This window comes from Nerophis lumbriciformis, linkage group LG03 (assembly GCF_033978685.3).
Source record: "Nerophis lumbriciformis linkage group LG03, RoL_Nlum_v2.1, whole genome shotgun sequence".
Taxonomy (NCBI): domain Eukaryota; kingdom Metazoa; phylum Chordata; class Actinopteri; order Syngnathiformes; family Syngnathidae; genus Nerophis; species Nerophis lumbriciformis.
Genome location: NC_084550.2, coordinates 16,187,819 through 16,210,000, shown reverse-complemented (window position 1 = coordinate 16,210,000; position 22,182 = coordinate 16,187,819). Strand labels below are relative to the sequence as shown.

At 37.7% G+C, this 22,182-nt stretch overlaps 1 protein-coding gene across 1 annotated transcript; it reads right to left on the bottom strand.

Annotated features, from left to right (window-relative positions):
* Positions 1 to 2,200: 2,200 nt before the first annotated feature.
* irf1b (interferon regulatory factor 1b) lies at positions 2,201 to 11,236 on the bottom strand. The gene is made up of 10 exons (XM_061934257.1): positions 11,111 to 11,236; positions 10,472 to 10,562; positions 10,287 to 10,386; positions 8,401 to 8,568; positions 8,295 to 8,326; positions 6,301 to 6,427; positions 6,129 to 6,230; positions 6,001 to 6,014; positions 4,467 to 4,590; positions 2,201 to 2,520 (listed from the first exon to the last, which is right to left on the bottom strand). The coding sequence occupies exons 2-10, from the start codon at positions 10,556 to 10,558 to the stop codon at positions 2,372 to 2,374; spliced, it is 903 nt and encodes a 300-aa protein (XP_061790241.1). The 5' UTR covers positions 10,559 to 10,562; positions 11,111 to 11,236; the 3' UTR covers positions 2,201 to 2,371.
* Between the last annotated feature and the right edge of the window lie 10,946 nt (positions 11,237 to 22,182).

The following is a 22,182-nucleotide window of genomic DNA, read 5'->3' as shown; positions in this document are numbered from 1 at the left end:
ATCATATTTACAGTTTAGTTTACTTTGTGTTACATCATAATTACAGTTTAGTTTACTTTGTGTTACATCATATTTACAGTTTAGTTTACTTTGTGTTACATCATAATTACAGTTTAGTTTATTTTGTGTTACATCATAATTACAGTTTAGTTTAGTTTACTTTGTGTTACATCATAATTACAGTTTAGTTTATTTTGTGTTACATCATAATTACAGTTTAGTTTACTTTGTGTTACATCATAATTACAGTTTATTTGATTTTGTGTTACATCATATTTACAGTTTAGTTTACTTTGTGTTACATCATAATTACAGTTTAGTTTATTTTGTGTTACATCATAATTACAGTTTAGTTTAGTTTACTTTGTGTTACATCATAATTACAGTTTAGTTTATTTTGTGTTACATCATAATAACAGTTTAGTTTACTTTGTGTTACATCATAATTACAGTTTAGTTTAGTTTACTTTGTGTTACATCATAATTACAGTTTAGTTTATTTTGTGTTACATCATATTTACAGTTTAGTTTACTTTGTGTTACATCGTATTTATAGGTTAGTTTAAATTGTGTCACATCATATTTACGGGATAGTTTATATTGTGTTACATCATATTTACTGGTTAGTTTAAATAGTGTTACATCATATTTACCAGTTAGTTTAAATTGTGTTACATCGTATTTACGGTTTAGTTTACTTTGTGTTACATCGTATTTACAGGTTAGTTTAAATTGTGTTACATCATATTTACTTGTTAGATTACATTGTCTCACGCTATATAATAATAAAGCTGTACTCCTTCACATGTATTTGTTTTGTTTTTATTTAAAAAAAATGTTATATTGTGTTACATCATCTTTACATGTTAGGTTACATTGTGTTACATAATCTTTTAAATGTTAGGTTACTTTGTGTTACATCATATTTACAGTTTAGTTTACTTTGTGTTACATCATAATTACAGTTCAGTTTTCTTTGTATTACATCGTATTTACAGGTTAGTTTAAATTGTGTAACATCATATTTATGGGATAGTTTAAATTATGTTACATAATATTTACAGGTTAGTTTAAATTGTGTTACATCATATTTACAGGTTAGTTTAAATTGTGTTACATCATATTTACTGGTTAGTTTAAATTGTGTTACATCATAATTACCGGTTAGTTTAAATTGTGTTACATCATATTTACAGGTTAGTTTAAATTGTGTTACATCATATATACAGGTTAGTTTAAATTGTGTTACATCATACTTACAGGTTAGTTTAAATTGTGTTACATCATATATACAGATTAGTTTAAATTGTATTGCATCATATTTACAGGTTAGTTTAAATTGTGTTACATCATATTTACTGGTTAGTTTAAATTGTGTTACATCATATTTACAGGTTAGTTTAAATTGTGTTACATCATATTTACAGGTTAGTTTAAATTGTGTTACATCATATTTACTTGTTAGTTTAAATTGTGTTACATCATATTTACAGGTTAGTTTAAATTATGTTACATCATATTTACAGGTTAGTTTAAATTGTGTTACATCATATTTACAGGTTAGTTTAAATTGTCTTACATCATATTTACAGGTTAGTTTAAATTGTGTTACATCATATTTACTTGTTAGTTTAAATTGTGTTACATAATATTTAGAGGTTAGTTTAAATTGTGTTACATCATACTTACAGGTTAGTTTAAATTGTGTTACATCATATATACAGGTTAGTTTAAATTGTGTTACGTCATATATACAGGTTAGTTTAAATTGTATTACATCATATTTACTGGTTAATTTAAATTGTGTTACATCATATTTACAGGTTAATTTAAATTGTGTTACATCATGTTTACAGGTTAGTTTAAATTGTGTTACATCATATATACAGGTTAAATTGTCTTACATCATATTTACCGGTTAGTTTAAATTGTGTTACATCATATTTACTGGTTAGTTTAAATTGTGTTACATCATGTTTACAGGTTAGTTTAAATTGTGTTACATCATGTTTACAGGTTAGTTTAAATTGTGTTACATCATATTTACTGGTTAGTTTAAATTGTGTTACATCATGTTTACATGTTAGTTTAAATTGTGTTACATCATGTTTACAGGTTAGTTTAAATTGTGTTACATCATATTTACTGGTTAGATGACATTGTTTCATGCTGTATAATAATAAAACCGTACTCCTTCACATGTATTTGTTTTGTTTTTATTTAAAAAAATACACACATGTATAAGACAACTATGTACAGATACATTCAGTAATATTACAAAAATTCACATGTTCCAGCGATGACACTGCTTTGTTTTCCTGAGAGTGACGCACAAAAAAATCTTGCTGACTCAGCAATCTTCAACGCGGTCTCAGGAAATCAGTACGTCGAAGCTCGTATCGTACAACTGGTAGCCCTGGATCGAGCCAAATGCGTCATCCATGGGCACGTATTCCGAGTTCAGCGTAGTGTATCGCAAGTCGTCTCCTTCGTCAACTGTTCGCACGGACTGGGCACTGTCTGAAGGAGCAAAAAAAAAAACCACAGAAAACTATTAAAATTCCACTCGTGTCGGAAAATCTAAGCAATTAAATGAATTTGGCATGCCGACGTTAGCTCGTTGTTTTTTGGGGGGACACAATAATTCATTTCGTTAACTCCCGACGCTGTAAGTGGAATGATGCGGACACGTTTGTTACTGGATACTTTCTATTGTGTCGGTAATATGCAACAGTAATTATTTGACACTTGTTTATATTGACAAATGTGCTGTTTTATTGTTCAACGATGATTACGTATGTCTAGCTCGTGTGCTATTTTGCGCTTAGCTGTTGTGTAGCTGCTGCGAATGACTGCGTAAGATGCAACTACAATTGATACTTGGTTATTTTGACAAATACGTTGTTTTAGACTGCAATATTGTTCAATAAAAAGCGATAGATTTTTAATAAACACAACAATTTCTAACAATCACTAAGTGTTTTATGTAATTATGGGCCTGCTGCAATGCAAGCAGACGATATTATTATTGCTCATACTTCAACTTTTATTATTATAGGTCCGCACGTTTCTCTTACGATTAATACGAGGCGAACCGGCCAACGAACCCCCACATATGTTACGCCGTCGGAAAGGTCTCGCTTGCGCCGACAGCGGTACTTTATTTCTTAGACTTAGACTTACTTATACTTCCTTTTTATTGTCATTCCAATTTGAACTTTACAGTACAGATAAGAACGAAATTTTGTTGCATTAGCTCATGGTAGTGCAGGATAAAAAATCAATAAGGTGCAGATATAAATAAATAATACATATATTGAAATTTACAGAATTTACCGATATATTTGCCAAAAAAGTTCGTGTTACAACGCTATTAACACATTTTTTTAAATGGTCCAATTTAATGTGTACATACCCTTTTAATGGACGGCAAAAAGACAAGATTACCTCCTCTTGTAGCTCAGCCCTACTTTCACGTAGCTCGGTGCTTAACATCTCATTTTGTCTACTTTAACCCTGGCTAAAAAAATGTTTACGTCCTATTTTCGGTTTTGGCTGGATGGCCATCGGAAGGAAGGCTAGCTCTGTTGCTCATTGTGTACAGTTTACACTTAAAACTGACGGATTCGGACACTCGGCACCATCTTCAAAGTATGGCGGCTGTGCCCTGGCCATAGGTCCAGGGCACAGATAGCAGGCCAATCAAAATTTTCGCGGGAATTTACTAGTTATTCTTGTCATCATGTGGGTATTTATTTACTTATTTGTTTATGTTACTTAGTCACTGATACTTGTATATGTACTGTATCTGCCTATATATGTTTATACATATGACAAGGGGCGGTATAGTTCGGTTGGTAGAGTGGCCGTGCCAGCAACTCGAGGGTTCCAGGTTCCATCCTAGTCACTGCCGTTGTGTCCTTGGGCAAGACACTTTACCCACCTGCTCCCAGTGCCACCCACACTGGTTTAAATGTAACTTAGATATTGGGTTTCACTATGTAAAAGTGCTTTGAGTCACTAGAGAAAAGCGCTATATAAATATAATTCACTTCACTAATTCACTTCACAAAAAAATGTGAGATATAAATAAATGAAAATATATTACATTTAGACCAGTACATTAATCAGTGTAATGACAAAAGGCTAGGTTGTTCCTTTATGTATACGAAGTGAGAGTAATTAAGTTTCTCCTCTTCCCACCCCTTTTTGTATATGAAAAACCTCATAATTATGTATTGTTTTCATTCTGAAGTATTTGTTTCTACATCAGTTTGTCACTATTATTGTTATTTCTTCGGTTTTTGACATGTCTGGAATAAACTACTACAGTTTGAATGAAGTACACTCTAGCTTGTGTGCTGTTGTGTGCTGAGCTGTTGTGTAGCTGCTAGTAGCCTAAGGTGTTTCCCTTTTGTAAATGACTTTAGTAAAATAGCTGTAGACCTGGGGGCCACTCTGCTTACCTGAGTAAGCGTCACTCCCCTGGCTCCCCGGGCTGGTCCTCGCCTCATTGCTCAGGAAGCCCCAAAAGTCTAAACTGTTCATGGCGGCGCAGTTTTGCACGTCTCTCTCCAGTTGTTGGTAAATCTGAAGGAGTGACACGGCAGTTTAGTTTTGTCTTTTGTCAATCAAACTGATGGTTTAGACCAGGGGTGTCCAAACTGCAGCCCGGGGGGCCGTTTGCGGTCTGCAGCTAATTTTTTAACACTTTAAAAATACTATTAAAAATAAAACACAAAAAAAGTGGATTAAAAGAGCAAACAGGTGATATACCTTTAAAATTGTCATTACTCAAAAAAAATAAAGGATCAAAATCAATGTTGTTATGAATTATTTGACCTGTTTAAGGCTCCAATTACTTCACATTAAAAATTCCACTTTTAAATATTATTTTGGGGAAATATTGCATATGATGTGTGTTTGCCATAAAGGGCATAAAACAAACAACCAAAAAAAACATTAAAAAAAGATATACATATATATATATATATATATATATATATATATATACACATATATATATACACATATATATATAAAATCGACGTATAGATCTGAAATTGATCTAAAGACTTAAGTGTTGATAGTTTATTAAAAAAAAAAAGTATGACTTAAATGCTACACTTTTATAAGTGGGACCCTTTTGGATTTTTGTCTTGAAGCTGTCATTGTTAAAAAAATAATAATAATGAATCAAAATCAAAATATTGACCTATTCAAGGCTCCGATTACTTCACATCCAATATTCCATTTTGAAATATTTTGGGGGGGAAATATTGCATATTTTGTGTGTTTACCATACACAAACTAAATATTATTTGACAAAAAGGTCATGAAACTAACACACACAAAAAATATTCAAAAAAATTTAAACTACAGAAGTGTATCTAGACTCTAGATACACTTCTGATCTAGTTTACATTTTTTGGAATATTTTTTGATTCTAGAGACTCAAGGTTTGAAAGTGGAAAAAGAATAACGTATGACTTATATTCAATTTTACTTTAGTGGGATTTTTCTTTCAAACTGTCACTGCTAAAAAAAATATTTTGTGTTTTTTCCATAAAAAAACAGGGTTGTCTTTGACAAAAAATTCATAAAACAATTTTTTTTTTTTTACTTTTAACTTTATATCTACAGGTACTATAAATCTGAAGTTGATTTAGAAATTCACTGTAAAAATAAATAAATAAAAATGTAATTAAATGAAAAAAAAAAAAAAAAAAAAAGAAAGAAATTCACTGTAGTGTTGAATTAAAAACAAATTTACATTTTTTTCCCATTTTTATAACTGAGACACTTCTTGGTGCCCAAACCAAATTTGAAGGGAGCCCTGCAGGTAAAATGAAAATCTATATAATGTATTGCTTTTGAAAATATCAAAACAGCTTTTTTTTTTTTTTTTTTCTTTTTCTTTTTCTTTCTCAGTGTGCGGCCCTCAGTGGAAAAAGTTTGGACACCCCTTATTTGGAGCAACAATGAGACGGCCATGCTCACCTCTGTGACGTACTCTGGATATCCGTGGAAGGTTGCGGAGGCGGAGGAGAGAGAAAGAAGACATGGTGAGTATTTGTGTTCTCCTCGCCGTTTGGCGTCACGCTAGAGTGCTGGCATGGTCTCCTCACCGGGGCTGTGTTCTGGTGAAATCTGGAACTGTTGGATGAAATTGTTCCCCAGTCGGTCCTCCGCCATCTCGCCAGCAAACGGCAAGTACGGCACGTTCGTGTCTGAGGGGATCGGCGGAGAGTTAGAAACCCGGAGGGACGCGTTTGTTTTTCCGTTCTGGTCCTGCCTCACCTTGAATCCCCACGTCCATCGTGCTGTCCACCACGTTCTCCTGGGCCAGTGGGATGTCCCACGGCTGCGACGACTCGGGCGGCGACTGCGTATCGCTGCTGTCCGTCTCCTCCTGCGCCATCTGGACCTGAGGGATGCCACAGGTGGTTAGGTTTGGACCGTCCAGTGTTACGCGACACAAATGGACTCATCGCAAGCGGTCGGGACGAACGAGCGAACGAAATGTCCGCCTGTGTAAAAGTCAACGAGTGCAATGAATATGACGGGTAATTAGGGCTGTGAATCGATTCGATTTGGTCCGAATCCTGGGGTGCAATTAGATTCAGAATTGATTCTCGATTCACACCGACTCTCGCAATGTATTATTTAGTGTAGTAATTATCAAAAGAGGTTATAGGTTAGAAAAACTCCTTCTGGTTGCATGAAGATGGCCTAAAAACGTCATTTTAAAAATGTATTCTATGAAATATATAATATAATCATATATATATATATATAATGTGTGTGTGTGTGTGTGTGTGTGTACAGGCCAAAAGTTTGGACACACCTTTGCTCATCTAGAGAATGCCAAGAGTGTGCAAAAGCAGTAATCAGAGCAAAGGGGAGCTATTTTTTTATTTTTTTGCTGCTTTTTTTTTTATTTTTATCTTATTTATTTTTTTATTAATCAATCCAACAAAACAATACACAGCAATACCATAATAATGCAATCCAATTCCAAAACCAAACCCGAGCAACATTCAGAATAGCAATAAACAGAGCAATTGAGAGAGCAAAGGGTGGCTATTTTGATGAAACTAAAACATGTTTTCAGTTAATTACCCTTTTTTTGTTAAGTACATAACTCCACATGTGTTCATTCATAGTTTTGATGCCTACACTGACAATCTACAATGTAAATAGTCATGAAAATAAAGAAAACATATTGAATGAGAAGGTGCGTCCAAAAATTTTGGCCTGTACTATACTATATATATATATATATATATATATATATATATATATATATAAATAAAAAAAAATTAAAAACTAATTTGGTTAAAAAAATTTTTTTAAATGTATTTCATTTATATATATATATATATATATATATATATATATATATATATATAAATACATTTAAAAAAACTCATTTGGTTCAATTTTTTTATTTTTTTTATTGTTTTTTAATATATATATATATATACAGTATATGTATATATATATATATATATATATATATATATATATATATATATATATATATATATATAACTAATTTGGTTCAATTTTTTTTTATATGTATTTTTTACATACATCAGAATCAGAATCAGAATCAGCTTTATTGTCACTACGCAAGGTAACGAGATTGAGGCCATTCCATACAGTGCGATGTGTGCATGCTAGAAAAACAATGTGCAAATATATAGAAATATAAAAAATATATATACATATATATATATATATATATATATATATATATATATATATATAAATTTTAAAAAAAAACTAAATTGGTTCAAGTTTGAGTCGAAAAGTATAAAAAATGTTTTACATTAGGAGGGGGATGTATATGGCCCTATTCGTCGAGGTTAACCTGACACGTGAAACGTGACAAGTTGGGGGAGTACATTATCCACTTTCGCCGCCAGATGGCAGTAGAAATATCATAAAATGCGTTTTGTGACAGTTCCAACTTTTGACCACAGCGTTAGTTGCCATGTAGAGTGCCACTTTCCATCATTTTTAGTAGACTGCATTGCAAAATGATTACCCCAACCTCCTATGAATCCCTTCCCTACTTCACATAATTCGAGTATGAACAATATTCATGTTGAGGGGGGGCCTCACAATACAACTGTGCTTAGGGCCCCAAGTTAGCTTAGCTTAACAATTGTGCATATTTTTTCCAGAAGCAAAAAAAAAAGGAGCTACTGTTGATAAGGAAACATGTGTCTGCGTCGACATTATCTCGACTGTAATCTTTTGAGTCGTAAAACAACAAGAATGTTCACCTGCTTCCTGGACTTCACTCTGCTCCGCTTCTCTGCCGAAGGAAAAGTCAAACATGTCAAAGGTGTGCTGGAGACAATCAAGACCAAAAAGCTGTCAATCACTCACCTCTCTGCTTCTTAGCCACAGGCAGCATGCGGAAGACGCGCGTGGCCGACTGTCCCTTGTGGATGCTCCTGTCCTTCACCTCCTGGATGTCCAGCAGCGAGTTCATGGCACAGCGAAAGTTGGCCTTCCACGTTTTGGCGTCGCGGGAGCCGTCCTCTTTGTATTTCCCTGCGCAAATTTGCTTGGGTCAGCTTTTACTGTGTGTGCGTGTGTGTGTGTGTGTGTGTGTGTGTGTGTGTGTGTGTGTGTGTGTGTGTGTGTGTGTGTTCTTGTATTTGCACCCTTCTTGAGACATCAACAAGGAAAAGTACCTTCCATATGAAGAAGTTAGGACCGAAATCATGGTCCCAATACAGAAAACCATTGCATCTAATAGAGAGCCAATTACTAGAATCCGTGAACATTGCTCCAAAATCAGGATTTTTTTTTTCTTGATTTAATGTGCATACAAAAGTAAACATTGACAGGTGCAAAGGCAGCAATATATGATAAAACAAGACTGCAGCTAAAGAAGGACTTCCCTATTCATACCCGGAAAAACCCGCCAGGTGAACAGCTGATTGTACGACTTCCGGTGCTGACGTAAGACAACCCGCGTCCCATATGTGACCATAGGATGAACAAATACTCTACGGTACTAAGACTATAGTGGCCATTAACCGTTAGCTTCTACAGCTGGGTTGCCCAAATTGCGGCACAGGGGCCATCTGTGGTCCGTGACTCCTTTGTCATCGGCCTTAAGCCCATTACAAAAAACAAAAAAATAGAGATCTCATTTGCACCCCTGGTGGTGAAATCTATCACAATTAGGGTGGTCCCAAAAAGGAGAGATTTTTCAAATTGACTGTGTGTCGGTTTTAAAAGTGTTCCCCCTCTGGTCAACATATGAAATAACAAGTGTGTGTAAAAATTTGAAGTGCTCCCCCTCTGGTTAACATATGAAATAACAAGTGTGTGGATAAGAAATTTAAATGCGCCCCCTTTGGCCAAAATGTTTGTTTTTTTAATAAATAAATATGTATTTAGAGACATACTGTAATAACGAAGTAAATAATGAAGACTAAAAATCTATTACAAACAAAAAATTCAAAATTTTCTCACAATGTGTCGACTTTTTTCTTATAAAATTGGGAACACTTTCTCATATTCTTGCTGTTTCTGTAATATTGCAATATTTTCTCGTAAATTATTACTTTTTTATGTAAAAGTATTACTTTTTAATGCAAAATGGTGACATTTGTCATATAAAATCCTGACTTTTATCACAGAATTGCCTTTTTTTTTTGTTCTTGTAAAATAGTGAAATTTTTTTGAGTAAAATTACGACTTTTGTCATAATTTTGCCGAGCAAAATTCAGATTATTGTTATAATATTGCCAAAATGTTAACGTTTTCTTATAAAATTGTGACTTTTGTCGAGTGAAATTACGACACTTTTCATAAAATTGCCAACATTTTAAGCTTTTCTTGTAAAATTGCGACTGTTACTGAGTAAAATTTCAACTTTTATCACAATATTGCACAAATGTTCCGTTTTTCTTGTAAACTTTTTACTTTAAAATGACGACTTTTATTATAATACTGCCAAAGTTCTATGTTTTTCTTGTGAAATTGTGACGTTTTTCTTGTGAAATTCCAACTCATTTTTCACAACAAGTTTTTTATATTTGCATAGTATGTATATATTATTAATGTTGTAAATACAAATCTTTATATATCTAGAAAGCGTGGTCCTAAAGAGGTAGGCATTATTCGGAGGTCTCAAGAAAGTAGAAAATACAAGAATGTGTGTGTGTGTGTGTGTGTGTGTGTGTGTGTGTGTGTGTGTGTGTGTGTGTGTGTGTGTGTGTGTGTGTGTGTGTGTGTGTGTGTGCGCAAGAGCTTACCTGTGTGAATGGCCCACTCTTTGAAGAGACAAGCGTCCTTGTCCAGATCCCATCCATGTCGAGCCGCATGCTTCCACGGGATGGAGAACATGGTCTTCTCCTAGAAGGCCGTTTAGGGTTTAGTTTACTTTCTCTCCACTCCTCCCCCCCTGAGTCCACGGGTGGCTCGTCCTCCAGTCTCTCACCTTGTCCAGCCAAGTCAGACCAGGGATTTTGTTGGAGTTGATCACCATCTCTAACCACGGCCTCATCTTCATCCTGTCGACTGGCATGGCGCTAGTTTAATAAATAAAAAAAATACAGAGAAGTGAAACATCAAGCAGATAAAAAAGTGTGTGAAAAAAGTTAAGAGTTCCCTCCGCCCACGCTTGTGGATTTATTGCCCACACTTGTCGGCGCGGGAGGGCGCAAAGAGGTCACGGCATGCACGCGTGCGTGCAGGAAATACTCCCCCGGAGGAGGTAGCGCGTAATTACAAGAGTCATGGCGGCTATTTAACCGTGGAGGATGAATGAAAAAATATTTTTTAAATAATTACTTAAATATGTCATCAATGAACTAAACTTGGGAGTGAATAAATGCATGTGTTAATTAATATAAAATATATATTTAATTATTTTACAATTTTGTGGACTGTATTTTTCATTATAAAAACAACCCCCCTCATGCATGTTTAAGTTAAATGTTTAAAATATATATAATTTAGGGTGAAAAAAAATGTAAGCATGCAACAGCATTTAATTAACGCCTTTTAGCATTCAAATAAATAAAAACTTTTTAAAGAAAAAATCACATTTTTAGGAGACGTAAAAATGGCCACTTACAAGTGTCTGATCCTTTCAAAATAAAAGAAAATATATTCCCAGTGATATTTCTCCTATGCCTTCTTCTTCTTCTACGTCTTCTTCTTCTTCTCTTGCAAAGCGAGCATCAAGTGTGGAGTCTTTTCGAGCCCAGTTCTTTTTATAAGCGTACGCCGAAAGGGAAATTCCCCTACAGTACGCATGCGCAATGACTCGCACAGCAGCCGACTGCTCTGGCTGTTTCTGATAAATCACGTGGTTTCGGGAGACGCGGAAGTTGGCCGCCTTGTTTACGACGAGCCCACATATGTATTGGCAGGAAAACATATTTTACTCTTTTGCTTTGGACGACTTAAAAAAAGACAGAAAAAAAAACCGGCATTTGTACTCATGTGCACTAAATTAAAACTACTAATGTGCGTTAAATGGTTGAACATTATTACTAAAATGCGACATTATTTAGAAAGATACGTGCACGTGACAGTAGTGCATGTACACATTTAAAAATATATATTATAAACATCTCTTGAAAAAGTTAAGGAACAAAAAAATAAGACTTTTTTTTTAAATTTATTATTTGTATTACTATTTTGCTTTTTATGAACGTAAACATGTATTTATTGCTCTTGTATTTACAAGAGGTATTGGGGGGGGGAATGGGGCTCATTTGTAAGTGACTTATTTGTAATAAGTTTACTTGAAAGTCAGCATTTATAATAAGGAAGTCTTGATGAGCACACCCACGCATGTGTGTGTGTCCTCCCTCCTCCCACCAGAAATACCGAAGTTCACCCACACCATGCCACCCTCCTTCACTGTAAACCGGCGCCTTCTTGGAAATGCTGCGGTGATTAAAGTGGCCACCGGGGGCGCTGTGCTACCGGCTAAGGAGCATTTGGGGCCATGTGACATCACCAGCGCGACGGTGAGTCGGGTCAAAAAAAATGTTTTTATTATTATTATTATTATTATTTTTAATTGAACAACAAACATACATTTATAATTCACTCAACAGTCAAGGCACTTTCAACAACAAGGAAAGAAAACAAAAGCAAATACAGAGTGTATTTAATATGAATAAATAATAATACATTATTATACCCCACATAGAGCTCATACCAATGGTCTGTTCATAATGAGTAATTTTCTTAAACTACATGATATAATCCAATACAGTAGCCTTCAAGTTATGTTTATGGCCTCACAAAGGGCTCTACCTGCAAATATACAGAGTCTGTTTTCACTCAGAGATGGTCCACATGAATTCAGGGTAGGGCTGGGCGATATGGCCTTTTATTAATATCTCAATATTTTTAGGCCATGTCGCGATGCACGATATATATCTCCATATTTTGCCTTAGCCTTGAATGAACACTTGATGCATATAATCTCAGCAGTATGATGATTCTATGTGTCTACATTAAAACATTCTTGTTCATACTGCATTAATATATGCTCATTTTAAACTTTCATGCAGAGAGGGAAATCACAACTAAGTGTATTTATTAAACAGTTATTAAGCAGTGGCACAAACATTCATGTCATTTCCAAATAAGAAAGTGCAAGATTGTCAGACATTTTAAAACAAGCTATGAGTGCACTTTTGTGCATGATGTCACTAAGATGACATATCAAAACAACACTAAATTAAAGTGCACTTTTTGTACAGAACGCCACTACGATAGTTTAAAACAAATAAAGTGCACTTTTGTGCATGATGTCACACAAGATATTTCAATAAGTGTCACATAAAAATGAGCTGCATATCAAATAGTGTACGTCCTTCGCTATGTGGTAGGTTCCTGCGGACATTATCTCCTTCTGTTGGTGACTATTTTTTCCATACGGCGTTGATGTGGAAATAGTTGCTTCGGCATTTTGTTGGTGTGGCACCGAACGGAGATGTTGACATGCAGAGTTTCAAGCACTCCTCATTCTTTAGCGGGTGACTTTTCAAATGATGCTACATTAGCAGTGGTGCTACTTTTTGTAGCAACGCTTTTGCCGCATAATTGTTCGACATCTTCCCGCTTGAAGCCAAACCACCGCTAGACGATGGACCCCGTGCTGTTTTTCTTGGGAATTAATTCTTCCTTCATTTGGAAGGAAGAATTCTGGGCTTCCCAGCCTAAGCAGGGAAGCCCAGACTTCCCTCTCCCCAGCCACTTGGTCCAGCTCCTCCCGGGGGATCCCGAGTCGTTCCCAGGCCAGCCGGGAGACATAGTCTTCCCAACGTGTCCTGGGTCTTCCCCGTATCTTCCTACCGATCGGACGTGCCCAAAACACCTCTCGAGAGAAGCGTTCGGGTGGCATCCTGACCAGATGCCCGAACCACCTCATCTGGCTCCTTTCCATGTGGAGGAGCAGCGGCTTTACTTTGAGCTCCCCCCGGATGACAGAGCTTCTCACCCTATCTCTAAGGGAGAGCCCCGCCACCCGGCGGAGGAAACTCATTTCAGCCGCTTGTACCCGTGATCTTGTCCTTTCGGTCATAACCCAAAGCTCATGACCATAGGTGAGGATGGGAACGTAGATCGACCGGTAAATTGAGAGCTTTGCCTTCCGGCTCAGCTCCTTCTTCACCACAACGGATCGATACAGCGTCCGCATTATTGAAGACGCCGCACCGATCCGTCTGTCGACCACACGATCCACTCTTCCCTCACTCGTGAACAAGACTCCGAGGTACTTGAACTCCTCCACTTGGGGCAGGGTCTCTTCCCCAACCCGGAGATGGCACTCCACCCTTTTCCGGGCGAGAACCATGGACTCGGACTTGGAGGTGCTGATTCTCACCCCAGTCGCTTCACACTCGGCTGCGAACCGATCCAGTGAGAGCTGAAGATCCTGGCCAGATGAAGCCATGGATGAAGTGCTGGCTGTCCAGAGTTGGGACCCGGGGTGGACCGCTCGCATGTGCATCGGTCAGGGACATCTCTGCGCTGCTGACCCGTCTCCGCTCGGGATGGTCTCCTGGGGGTCTCCTGCTGGCCCCACTATGGACTGGACTCTCACTACTATGTTAGATCCACTAAGTTCTTTCACAATATTATGTCACTCGACATCCATTGCTTTCAGTCTCCCCTAGAGAGGGGGGGTTACCCACATATGCGGTTTCTCATAGTCATTCACATCGATGTCCCTTATGTGGGCTCTGTACCGAGGATGTCGTTGTGGCTTGTACAGCCCTTTGAGACTTTTGTGATTTAGGGCTATGTAAATAAACATTGATTGATTGATTGATTGATCTGCAAAAAGCAGAGACCTAATCCTGCAGCCACCAAAGCAGATACCCTCAACGCCCTGACTGCGCCTCGAAATTCTGTCCATAAAAGTTATGAACAGAATCGGTGACAAAGGGCAGCCTTGGCGGAGTCCAACCTTCACTAGAAACGGGTCCGACTTACTGCCGGCAATACGGACCAAGCTCTGACACTGATCATATAGGGAGCGGACTGCCACAGTCAGACAGTCCATTACCCCGTGGGGTAACGGTAAAAAATGTGTTATTGGGAAACTATCAAAAACATGACTAGTTGTTTGGACTATCTCAAGTGTGGGACACAGGTGCAAAATAACTCACTGTAGAATAAGGGACATAACACACCAGACGAGGCTTTAGAATACGAAAGATACCCAGGCAAGATGGAGCTAATCTCATGGTCACTCAATGCTATTATATCCATATTGGTGTATGCATACTAACTTGTCATTATCATCCATTATCATATGTTATACCTGTTCTGAATTTGTCATGCATCCATCAAATCTGCTGTTGAAACTTGGACTATATAACCAACATATAAGTTGATTGTAAATTAGGAGCGGGACATTGTTGCTTTTTTCCCGTATCCCTTTTGTCTGTCAAACTACAAAGAGTGATGACGTGTTGCTATATATGTCTGTCTGCCGAAATAAATAAATAAATTCATTCATAATAATACAAAAATGTAAATACATTTATAAAAATAATACAAAAAGGGCTACATAAATCACTTTAAATGTTTTTAACAAAGATATCAATTTAAGGGGTTTTGTACTCTTAATCATTCTCCCAAGATTTGATTGATAATTGTAACCCGTTAAGCCAATTAGAAAATGTAAGCCTTACTTTCATAAATCGACATTTATGTAGAACATTTTTTTGCCTGCACCATAATAATGTTGACAAACATTTCTATGTTACAGTCGTTTATAAAAAAATACCAAACTTGATCCCTACTATAGTGAATGGGGACATCTCCACACCCTTGTCTCTGATCTCCTCCCAAAACACATGTACACTCTCACATTCCACAAACAGATGATTGACATCCTCTAAAATTGAAGCACGTTTTCTGATGTCGGCTTTATTTTGAAAGCTACTGATTTTTCTTCCGGATTGTTGTTACCAGTTTGTCTCATGGGAAAGTCCACTCAGTGTCCTTGCAGTCCTTATTAAATTATTAGACCTTATTAAAACATTAGTATTAAGTCCTTATAACCAGTCAGTTATAAGGACATGTTCAGTTTATTTTGAACATGCATACGATACAATGTAATGCATCACACAATTCCAGTTGTTTCATTACAGCATGTCCGAAAAGGAGTAGGAAGAAGCAGAGCTTATTAAATCCTACCCCTTTTCATACCCTAGCAATTTTATCCCATTTCCTTGTTTTCTGTAACAGAACAGTGAACAAATAAATAATATACCATAGTAAGCAAATAAATATTACATACATAAATAATATGTAATATGTAAATAATTTCCAGTTAATTTTATCATCTATTAATACTCCCAAAAATCTAGTTTATTTTACCCTTTCAATATCGACTCCATCCATTTGTATTCGTATTTTGAAAGCTACTGATTTTTCTTCAAGTTTGTCTCATGGGAAAGTCCACTCAGACCTTATTATTACTAATTTAAACGATTAGACCTTATATTAAGTCTAGGGATGTCCGATAATGGCTTTTTGCCGATATCCGATATTCCGATATTGTCCAACTCTTTAATTACCGATACCGATATCAACCGATATATACAGTTGTGGAATTAACACATTATTATGCCTAATTTGGACAACCAGGTATGGTGAAGATAAGGTACTTTTTTAAAAAATTAATAAAATAAAATAAGATAAATTAAAAACACTTTCTTGAATAAAAAAGAAAGTAAAACAATATCAAAACAGTTACTTAGAAACTAGTAATTAATGAAAATTTGTAAAATTTACTGTTAAAGGTTAGTACTATTAGTGGACCAGCAGCACGCACAATCATGTGTGCTTACGGACTGTATCCCTTGCAGACTGTATTGATATATATTGATATACAATGTAGGAACCAGAATATTAATAACAGAAAGAAACAACCCTTTTGTGTGAATGGGTGAGGGGGGGTTTTGGGTTGGTGCACTAATTGCAAGTTTTTTATGTTCATTTAATAATAAAAACTAAAAAAAAAAAACTAAGAAAAAACACACACAAAAAACGATACCGATAATAAAAAACCGATACCGATAATTTCCGATATTACATTTTAACGCATTTATCGGCCGATAAAATCTCTAATTAAGTCCTTATAACCAGTCAGTTTTTAATAAGTCCTTCTTCAGTCATATTATTTAGTCCTTGATATTCAGTCCTTATTAAGTATTCAGTCCTAAATTCACTCCTTATTCAGTCATATTATTCAGTCCTTAATATTTACTTTTTAAAAAGCCGCTGCCTGACCAGGGCTCAGAAAGTCTGCAGAGACTCCTCCCACCCCCCACCAAGGACTGTTTTCACTGCTGGACTCTAGAAAGAGGTTCCGCAGCCTCCGTAGCAGAACCTCCAGGTTCTGTAACCGCGTCTTCCCTCAGGCTATAACACTCTTGAACGCATCATAATAATCCCCTAAATTCCCCCTCCAAAACAGATTAACTCGCTGGAATATAAAGACAATATAATATACAGCCATAATCGTGGATGCATATGCAAAAGTGCAATATATTTATCTGTACAGTAATCTATTTATTTATATCTGCACCTTATTGCTCTTTTATCCTGCACTACAATGAGCTAGTGCAACAAAATTTCTTTCTTATCTGTACTGTAAAGTTCAAATTTGAATGACAATAAAAAGAAGTCTAGGTCTCTAAGTCTAAGTCTTAGTTTGTATATTTAGTCAGTCCTTGTTATTCAGTCCTAATATTTAGGGCAGGGGTGTCAAACGTACGGCCCAAGGGCCGGATCAGGCGCGCCAACAGATTTTATCCAGCCCGCGGGATGAGTTTGCTTAGTATAAAAATTTACCTGAAATTTTTGAATGAAAGAAACAGCTGTTCTAAATGTGTCCACAAGATGTCGCAATAGCAATTCTTTGTATCTTTGCAGATGATGCTACATATGTAAAAAAAAAAAAAAAAAAAAGTTAGTGCACCAGTCGAGGAAAATGATCAAACTACATAAATAACATCCTGTAATTTGATTTTGATATATTTTTTTTATCTTGATAGATTGAAAATCAACACATATGAGTTGACTCATCAATCAATCAATCAATCTTTATTTATATAGCCCTAAATCACAAGTGTCTCAAAGGGCTGCACAAGCCACAACGACATCCTCGGTACAAAGCCCACATAAGGGCAAGGAAAAACTCACCCCAGTGGGACGTCGATGTGAATGACTATGAGAAACCTTGGAGAGGACCGCATATGTGGGTAACCCCCGCCCCTCTAGAGGAGACCGAAAGCAATGGATGTCGAGTGGGTCTGACATAATATTGTGAGAGTCCAGTCCATAGTGGATCCAACATAATAGTAAGAGTCCAGTCCATAGTGGGGCCAGCAGGACACCATCCCGAGCGGAGACGGGTCAGCAGCGCAGAGATGTTCCCAGCCGATGCACAGGCGAGCGGTCCACCCCGGGTCCCGACTCTGGACAGCCAGCACTTCATCCATGGCCACCGGACCTGTGCCCCCCCCCTCAAGGAAAAGGGGAGCAGAGGAGAGAAGAAAAGAAACGGCAGATCAACTGGTCTAACAGGGGGGCTATTTAAAGGCTAGAGTATACAAATTAGTTTTAAGATGGGACTTAAATGCTTCTACTGAGGTAGCATCTCTAATTGTTACCGGGAGGGCATTCCATAGTACTGGAGCCCGAATAGAAAACGCTCTATAGCCCGCAGACTTTTTTTGGGCTCTGGGAATCACTAATAAGCCGGAGTTCTTTGAACGCAAATTTCTTGCCGGGACATATGGTACAATGCAATCGACAAGATAGGACAGAGCTAGACCGTGTAGTATTTTATACGTAAGTAGTAAAACCTTAAAGTCACATCTTAAGTGCACAGGAAGCCAGTGCAGGTGAGCCAGTATAGGCGTAATATGATCAAACTTTCTTGTTCTTGTCAAAAGTCTAGCAGCCACATTTTGTACCAACTGTAATCTTTTAATGCTACACATAGGGAGACCCGAAAATAATACGTTACAGTAGTCGAGACGAGACGTAAAGAACGCATGAATAATGATCTCAGCGTCGCTAGTGGACAAAATGGAACGAATTTTAGCGATATTACGGAGATGAAAGAAGGCCGTTTTAGTAACACTCTTAATGTGTGACTCAAAGGAGAGAGTTGGGTCGAAAATAATACCCAGATTCTTTACTGATTCGCCTTGTGTAATTGTTTGGTTGTCAAATGTTAAGGTGGTATTATTAAATAAATGTCGGTGTTTAGCAGGACCGATAATCAGCATTTCCGTTTTCTTGGCGTTGAGTTGCAAGAAGTTAGCGGACATCCATTGTTTAATTTCATTAAGACACGCCTCCAGCTGACTACAATCCGGCGTGTTGGTCAGCTTTAGGGGAATGTAGAGTTGGGTGTCATCATCATAACAATGAAAGCTAACACCGTATTTGCGTATGATGTCGCCTAGCGGCAGCATGTACATACTAAAGAGTGCAGGGCCAAGAACCGAACCCTGAGGAACTCCGCACGTTACCTTAACATAGTCCGAGGTCACATTATTATGGGAGACGCATTGCATCCTGTCAGTAAGATAAGAGTTAAACCACGACAAAGCTAAGTCTGACATACCAATACGTGTTTTGATACGCTCTAATAAAATATTATGATCGACGGTATCGAAAGCAGCGCTAAGATCAAGAAGCAGCAACATAGATGACGCATCAGAATCCATCGTTAGCAGTAGATCATTAGTCATTTTTGCGAGGGCTGTCTCCGTAGAGTGATTTGCCCTGAAACCGGATTGAAAAGGTTCACAGAGATTGTTAGACACTAAGTGTTCATTTAGCTGCTGTGCGACAATTTTTTCGAGGATTTTCTAAATAAAGGGAAGGTGGGACACCGGTCGGTAGTTTACCATGAGGTCAGGATCAAGGTTAGGTCTTTTGAGCAGAGGATGAATAACCGCTTTCTTGAATGCTAGGGGAACAGTGCCAGAGGAAAGTGATAAGTTTATAATATTTAGCACTGATGGACCTAATAATACAAAAAGCTCCTTGATAAGTTTCCCAGGAAGTGGGTCAAGTAAACATGTTGTTTGTTTTATCCCACTTACACGCTGTAATAGTTCCTCTAATGTTATTTCATCAAAAAGAGAGAGACTATTTTGTATTGCAGTATCCTTCGTAGATACAGTTGTATCTGTGTTCATAGAACCCAGTTGTAGCTGGGATGCGTTGTCTTTAATCTCCTTTCTAATGAGTTCAATTTTCTTATTAAATAAATTCATAAAGTCATCTGCCGAGTGGGTGGAGCTATTGGGAGGAGTCCCTTGTTGGGTTAGCGATGCTACTGTACTAAACAAAAATTTAGGGTCGTTTTTGTTGAGGCGGATGAGATTTGAGTAATATTTAGCTTTAGCTAAGGTAAGCATGCGTTTATACGATATTAAACTATCACTCCATGCTTGATGGAAAACCTCAAGCTTGGTCGCGCGCCATTTGCGTTCCAACTTTCTACATGATAATGTATGAGCTCTGGTTTCTTCTGTAAACCATGGGGTGCGCCTTTTAGGGGCCCTTTTTTGTTTTAGCGGTGCTATACTATCAATGGTTTTGCGCAGGGCATTGTCAAAGTTGTTAGTGAGGTTATCAATAGAGCCGACATAATTTGGGAATGGTGCCATTACCGAAGGCAGTAGGTCAGCAAGAGTCATCGTTGTGGCAGCATTAATGTTGCGGCTGCTATAGCAGTTATTATTATTATTAGTTTGTTGACAATGAGTCAGAACTTCGAATTTTATAAGGTAATGATCGGACATTACTTTAGTATACGGGAGTACCATAACTTTGGAGGTGGTGACACCCCTGACCAGCACTAGATCTATCGTATTGCCGTTGCGATGCGTAGGTTCATTTATTATTTGTGTAAGACCACAGCTATCAATTATAGTCTGGAGCGCCACGCACTGAGGGTCCGATGGGGTATTCATATGGATATTAAAGTCCCCCATTATGATTATATTGTCTGCGTGCGTCACTAGATCAGCAACGAACTCTGAGAATTCCTTAATAAAGTCCGAGTAGGGCCCTGGGGGGCGGTAGATAACAGCCATATCGAGAGGCAGCGGTGTGACAGACCTCATAGTAAGCACCTCAAACGATTTGTATTTATTATTTAGGTTAGGGGTAAGGTTAAAGTTTTCATTGTATATTAGTGCGACCCCCCCACCCCTTTTAAGGGTACGGGCAATATGCGCATTCATATAGTTAGGAGGAGATGCCTCATTTAGCGCAAAAAATTTGTCTGGTTTGAGCCAGGTTTCGCTAAGACCAATGACGTTAAGATTGTTGTCTCTAATGACCTCATTAACTAATACCGTTTTGGGAGACAATGATCTTATGTTTAAAAAGCCCATATTATAAGTATTGGGCTGTTTTGACGAGTTTTTGTTTAAATTATCCGTAGTAGAAATATTAATAATATCTAGGAATTGATACGACGGGAATTTTCAGATTGTTTGCTTGATGCTGCGATCGACTGAACGCATCATGATTTGCCACCTCAGTAGAATGCATATCTACCCCGGACACATTCACAACAGAAAACACATTATGTGAGTTGTGTGTTATTCTAAGAAAATTGCTATGCGTACAGGAATTATCCAGCCTGGTGCTGGCTAGTTCTAGCTTAACTGACTCCTCACCCTGACTAGCAGGCTCTGTAATTGCCTGTGACCGGGCTTGCTCTAGTGTAGTTAGTCAAATGTGACTTAAACAGTAGTCTATGTTCTTAGACAGGATGATGGCGCCTTCCTAATTAGGGTGAAGGCCGTCCCTCATCAGCAAGCCTGGTTTGCCCCAGAAAGAGGGCCAATTATCAATAAACTTTAGTCCCTGTTGTGTACAGAAGCTAGCCAGCCACTTGTTAAGCGAGACTAATCTGCTATATCTCTCATCATTGCCTCTCGCAGGCAGGGGGCCAGAGACAATTACTCGATGCCTGGACATCTTTCTAGCGAGATCACAAGTCCTGGCTATGTTTCTCTTTGTAATCTCTGACTGTCTCATTCTAGTGTCATTGGAGCCAACGTGTACAACTATATTCGCATAACTAGTGGTGCGATTAGCCTGTCGTACGTGTTTACTAGGCCTGTTGCGAGTTAGCTCCCTAAGATTAGCCTCAATGTCAGGTGCTCGGGCCCCAGGGATGCACTTAATTGTGGCTGGTTTGCTAAGCTTTATGTTTCGGGTGATGGAGTCCCTTATGACTAAGGTGTGGTGCCCGGTAGACTGGGGTGTAGGACTAGCTAAAGAGCTAAATCTATTATGCGTCTCAACCGGTACACCGTAGCTTGTAGGCCGCTTAGGACTACTACAGGCTGGGCTAGTTAGCTCGCTACAGCTAACGCTAGCAGATGTGTCCGCAACATCTAAAGTTACGAGATTACTCTGCTCTAACTGGCGGACACGGCCCTCTAGCAGAGCCAGCCTCTCCGTGAGTAAGGTGCAAGACGCGCAGGAAGCCATACTCACGGTGTTTTCTGTCACCGAGTGAAGTTCCTGCTGTCTTTCGAGAAGTCCTGGTCACGGTGTGCAGTAGTAGACTCCTTCTGACCGGCGACGCCTTTCTCCGCGCTAGCTTCATTAGCTTAGCAG